Consider the following 6,326-nt stretch of genomic DNA (forward strand, 5'->3'; position numbering starts at 1 on the left):
AAGAAAGCCAGTGCACACTTAAGAGCAGGACTAGATTCACTGTTTTAATCCACAGGGGAAGAACAGCAGTTCCTGGCACTCCAGAGAAACCCTGATAGCAGTACTTGATTGGGGGGATGCACTGAATTCTTCTTCTTCGGCAATCCCTCGCAGTCAAGGATGGATGTCTTCCATGATTGTCTTATCTGTGTGGCCAAAGATGACTGATGAAGCTTACCCAGATTCAACAGGCTCTACTGCAGCTTGGACATGTGTTTTCGTGTGGGGTGGGTGGCTCTGGATTCTTGATTTGGTCCACGACACACTGTTTCTGCAGCTCCCACTTGGTTGTCATAAGGTTTCAAAGTACGGAGATCCCTGCAGCAGACTCTTTCTCCATTTGAGCTGGTCCTTGGTGATAGTCTCCCATAAATTGACATTAATGTTGCATTGTTGGCCTTGAGGATGGCCCTGAAGCATTCTCTCTGCACTCCTCTTGAACATACACCTTGGCTGAGCTGGGGGAATAAAAATTGCTTTGGGAGTCTGGAGTTGGACATCTGGATGACATTGGCAGCCAAACAAAATTGATATCAGATGATCATCACCTCAATACTTGTGGTTTTTGCTTACATAAGGACACTAAAGTTGATGCATCTGTCTTCCCACCGGATTAGGAGGATCTTCCACAGGCAGCATTGATGGTGCAACTTTAGATGTCTCCTGTACATTGTCCATGTCTCAGCTCCATACATCAAGGTGGGGATCATGACTGCTTGATAAACCAAGAGGTTGGCTTTAAATCTGATCTCATGATCTTCAAACATCCATTTCTTCAAGCATCCAAAGGCTGCACTTGCACATTTGAGGCGACGCTGGATTTCTTAAAGACGTTGACAATTGCCTGAAAGTGTTTCTGAGTGAGTGTACACTCAGCATGCTCCATCATCAGCATGCTGGAGCTCAGTGATTGAGGTCAAGGTGGTCTTGGTTTTGGCTCACAGTCAGCTGAGGTTGAACAACTTACCATCCATTCAGTAGTTTAGCTCAACTCTGGCTGGAAGCTCGCTGGTGGTCAGATGTAGCATCACAGCAAGAAATATTGAGAAGAGTGTTGGAATGATGATGCAGCCTTGTTTAACTCCTGTCTTAACCTCAAAGGGATCTGTGATGGATCCATTACTGAGAACCATTTCTCACATACCATCATGAAGCAGGCAGAGAATAGTGACAAATTTTGATGGACATGCATACTTCAGAAGGATCCTCAACAACACTTCTTAGCTGACAGAGTCTTAAGTTTTCATGATGTCAAAAAAGGCCACGCAGAGAGGCTTATCTTGTCCCCGGCATTTCTCTTGCAGCTGGCAAGCTCTGAAGATCATATCAGTTGTGCCTCTTGATGCCCTAAACACACACTGAGGTTCCAGGAGGAGCTCTTCAACATGGGGAAGGAGACTGTTCAGGAGGGTTCTCAAAGTGATCTTTCTGTGGTGCATAGCAAGCCGATCCCTCTCTAGTTTCCAGTTGGACTTGTCTCCGTTCTTGAAGACTGTCACAATCATTGTGTCCCTGAGATCATCTGGGATTTTCTCATCATTCCAGATCCTTAAGATGACAGTGTGAAGCTGTGATGTGAGCTCCTCTCCCTCCTGCTTGAAGATTTCTGTAGGGATATTCCATCCTGTCCAGATGCCTGGTCATTCTTCATCTGCTTGATGGCTCTGCTCACCTTGCAAAGGTTGGAGGGATTCTGAGATCATCTCCGACTGGGTGTTGCGGGATGGACTTGAGAACACTCTCATTAACAACAGAGTCTTGATGAGAAGGTCTTCAAAATGCTCCTTCCAACAGGCATTGATGACTCCTCTTTCCTTGATCAGGTCTCCTCCATCCTTACATCTCAAAGCGGTTGGTCCCTCAGTGCTTGAACCATGGATGACTTTGGTGGCACTGAAGAAACCACACATTTCATGGATGTCAGTGATATGTTGAGTCTCCTTAACCTTGTCTTTCTACCATTTATTATTCATAGCATGGGACCTCCTTTGGACCTCTGTCTTGGCTCGCTGGAGATTCAGTTTCTTTTGCTTGGAGTTGATGTCATTTTGCCAAGCACAAAAGGCCTTGCGCTTGTGATCAATCAAGTCTTGGATCTCCCAGTTGTTCTCATCAAACCAGTCTTGATGTTTCCTGGTGGAAAATCCAAGTGTCTCTTCAAAGGCGCCGATAACAGAGGCCTTGAGGGCACCACTCACGCTGCTGACATTATCCCATTGTTGCTGATTGGAATTCACCAGTCTTTTGTTAAGGCACTGGTGGAAGAGGTCTCGCTCACTTGGGTCCCTGAATCCTTCAATGTTGATCTTCTGTTGGCATTGCTTCTGCTGCAGCCCTCATTTAGTTAGTCACAGGGACTTCTGAGTCATGCCCCCTTATACCAGCCTGAAGACCTGATGTACTAAACTGGTATTGTAAGGCTCTATAATTCTGGAGCGGTGGTAAGCATACCCCTGTCCATACAGTGACTTATATTTGACTTTTCTTCGGTAGCTCATGTCTAGCCTAATGTGGAAAACAGCTGAACCATTTTGTTTTTACCCAATGCTGTTTAAAACTTTTAAAAATGGAAACAACCTTGACCTTGCACAGGACCAAAGCCTAAAAAAGATGCCAGCGTAACTCCCAAGGTCCAGCTCTTTGGATACATTACTATGCTAATAGCATTCCAAAGCATGTCAGGCATCCCTGAACACACAACACTTGCCCTGCAGAGATTACAAATCAACTTGAGGCAAAATGCAGCAAGGGAAGTAATAGAAGAACAGCAGCTAATAGGAGAAGATGGACAGAAGTAGCATCTGGATTCATAAGGAATCTGATAGGCTACCTGCCTGGTACTGACCGCAGTTTGTGAACATGCACAGACAATCATGTGCAGTAGGAGCAGTTATTCAAGAGCTAAAACTGGAAGCCTTTTATCTGAAGAACAAAGCACTAGGAACCCCCAGCACTGCTATGGGTTGTAGCCAGGCTGAGATATGCAGGCTGGTATGACTGTCATTCTACTAATCTATTTTATGCGCTGCTATTTTATCATTCCCATGACTAGGCTGAGATTCTGCCATTTCCCTCAGTGGTTAAAAGCATGGCAAATTTACCTGCAAAACAACCCTTCTAATGTCCCAGAAATTCTCACCTTGGTCTCAGTCCTCCTTGTGGTTCCATCTTCAGAAGTCACAATAGACACATGGGAAGTGGGAGTGCCTGGATCTTCCTCCACCGTTACAGTCTCCTCCACCATCTCTTGAGGCTCTTGCATCATTGCTATTGAGGTCTGGTTGCTGGGGCTTTGCTCCTAAGGAGTAAATATGAAATACGTTTGTCACGTATCTGAGCACGACTTAGCAGAGATGCATTTGCACTTTTGTTTTGTGTTCTAGTGTATGCAACTGGATGAGCATACAGATTCAGAAGGGGAGAGAGGTTATCGACAATCTGAGATCATGCTGGCCAGACTAAACCTCTGCAAGCAAAGAACATCTGAAGCTGCCATCAAGGAGCCTGAATTTCCAATGGACCGTTTCTTCATATTTAAGCTTGATTTGCACTTTCCCTTCTATGCTTCGTCCAGCGGGAGAGGGGCAATATCTGCCCAGAAAAAAACATGCACCATGATCAGAGCAAACACCACCACTGGGTTTCAAAGCAGTTCATCTTATTTGTTATTAAAAACTCACTTCCAACTGATAAAACACTTTTCAAACCTCAGTAGCAGAGCATAACAAGGCCATAAATGATCTATCAAGCCCTGCTAGTTACACAGAACTATAATTGACACACATCGTCCGCAGCCAAAACGATAATTATGGATCTACGACTAGCCAAAACTAACAGCCGAACTGCTGGTGGCACTAGTGGGAATTCACTCCCCTTCTCAACTCTCCCTGCAAAATTCTGTGGCACAGTAAAGGCCTAACTAGTTGCAAAATCAATTAAAAGTTTTGTATATATACACAAAGCGCAGTGAAGTGCTGAACAGAATAAAAAAATCTCTAGATCAAAGGATGGCTCCCTTGGGGCCACTGTCTGAAGATAATTCTTCTGCTTCTCACAAGCAGAAATTACTGTTTTCTTTTTTATTTTCCTCATGCAATTTTGTTCCTCACATGGCAGCAGAAATCAGAAAAGGTTCCCCACTAGGTGAATGAAATTCAGAAGTTGCACAGTATGTGGCCAATAAGGAACCGATTTACAATACTGAGAAATGATACTTTTGCAAAACACTTTGAAGGCAATACAGTATGGTATAACTGCCGGCTATTCTTTTGCCCCCAAAAGCCACTGGACTTCATGAATGCATAGGGGTCCAACCCACTCAAGACTCAGTGCAAAATTAGAGCCTATATTTCCTAAGTCAAGTCCTACTAGACATAGTATCTTTGATCTTCCTGTATAATTATTTCAAAAAAGAAATGTTTGAAAAATAGGAACAGAATGCACTGCTCACTGATCCTCCTAAGAAATTATTGTGAGCAAGACCGTATGTCTTTTCACTTCACAGACAAACAAAATGATAGGGAATAAATCTGTTGCTACGCAGGTGCTGAGTCTAATTATGTTGAGACTTAAATATCCTGCACCTGTAAGTAGTCTCATCACCAGGAAACCACAGCATATTGTTTTTGTAACATTTTATTTAGGAAATTACATTTCATCCCCATGATATGGTAGACTGCATCCTAGGCAGCGACATGCCTGCTATTGAGCTCTAAAGGAGAAAATACTTTCAAATGTCTTTATGCTGCTGAAAAGGAGCAGGGCTTTGAATTCTCTTGTTCAACTCCACAGGGAAAATATACTTCATTTAATCCTCACATGATCGGTAACCTCCTTTGAAACGAGCTGGCTAAGGTGCCCTTGTTCAAGATTTTGTATTTATTTACAGCTATATTGTGACGTTATAAAGAATACCTGTTCCTTGCAATTCAGGCTTACATTTTAACTTGCAAAGAGTTTTTCTATTCAGGTAGATGTTAATATTAAGCCACTTGCAACATAGTTCAGCAGTGAGGACGTGAGCCTGAAGCAGCCGTCTTGATCATATTGGAGCGTGGATAACCATAGAAGAACAAACATGCTGTACCAAATACATAGGTGTAGGTAGGCACAATGCCGTTTTTCCCCTCTGAAACCACAGCATATGTAAGATGGCAAATTTGTCTGCCTAAGCAAGGTTCAATAAAACCAAGAAGAAAGACTTGTTTCAGTTTACAAGCTGCCATCTGTCTAATCATTGGGGCCAGTGACTACTGAATCTTATGAGTATATTAAGAGCTTAAAAGTTAGACTGTGCTAGATCCGCAAATTAACTGGGAATTAAGTCCTAGGACAAATGGATCGATATTTACATATTTCACAGAAAAAGCATCATATGACTTAACTCCAGCTCTTTACAGAAAAGCCATTTCCCCATCCCCTTCCCCCAAAAAACTCTTCACAGCAATCAGAAGAGTATATGCTATGCATAAAAATACAGCGACATGATATCCTCCATCTACTCGGTCCCTTGTGATCCCGTCCCTGTAAACCTTCCTGCTATTCACAAGCAACCACAACCAGTGGCAGATTTAGCGTTAGTGCGGCCTCCCCCCCTTGGGCCCCAGCCAAGAAAAAGAGCATTCGAGACAGCAAAAAAAGGGCGAAGCAAATTCTTTGCTAGACTACTTCAAAAAACCACGTTTAGAGCACAGTTCGCAGAAGAAGTTCGCAGGATGCAGAAAGTCTGGACCGCTTCGCGACTTGCAGTGCTTATTAAGTTCAGTCATTTGTCAAATTTGTCCTGCGTTTTGGGGCCCCATGCCACCGCACGGTTTGTGTCGTGGTAAATCTGCCACTGACCTCAACACATCTTAAAGATGGGACTTGGGGGCTTGTTTCTCACCCCTAAGTGCCAGCCCTATTCCCCCTTCTTTCTCACTTCTGGGTGCATTTTGCAGCTCCAGGATTACTTCGTTGCTTATCCTTCCCTAAGTTCTTGTGAGGCAAGCCCTGCTTTGTGATGATAAACCTGGGGAGAGGGGAAGATGGCAAGGAATGTTTGGTTCTGCATGTTTCTGCAACGTTTTCTACTTCAGGAAAAAAATTAAATCAAGTCTTCCTTTGTATTCAGTCTGCCTGTGGGCAAAGCAAATCTTGAAAGTCTGGCACTTAAACACGAGCAAACTGCAAACTAGTGCATGCTGACTTTAAATGAACCCCAGAGCTTGTTTTTATCCTGTGGCTTCTGCTAAAATGACGATCCAGGGAGATTTGCATTCCTAAAGGACAATGCTATCAGTAGGGAA

The 6,326-nt window shown here is 43.6% G+C and overlaps 1 protein-coding gene across 11 annotated transcripts in view; it reads right to left on the minus strand.

Moving 5' to 3' along the window:
* ARVCF (ARVCF, delta catenin family member) overlaps window positions 1–6,326 on the minus strand; it is a 412,391-nt gene that overhangs the window by 128,961 nt on the left and 277,104 nt on the right. For 10 of the 11 annotated variants that reach the window (XM_025201537.1, XM_025201540.1, XM_025201532.1 and 7 more), the window contains one exon: window positions 3,179–3,337. The exons of the other annotated variant lie outside the window; for it this stretch is intronic. In XM_025201537.1, the coding sequence (XP_025057322.1) occupies window positions 3,179–3,337 (159 nt within the window). The remainder of the gene's footprint in view (window positions 1–3,178; window positions 3,338–6,326) is intronic. 11 annotated transcript variants of the gene reach the window in all.

This window comes from Alligator sinensis, unplaced genomic scaffold (assembly GCF_000455745.1).
Source record: "Alligator sinensis unplaced genomic scaffold, ASM45574v1 scaffold570_1, whole genome shotgun sequence".
NCBI lineage: Eukaryota > Metazoa > Chordata > Crocodylia > Alligatoridae > Alligator > Alligator sinensis.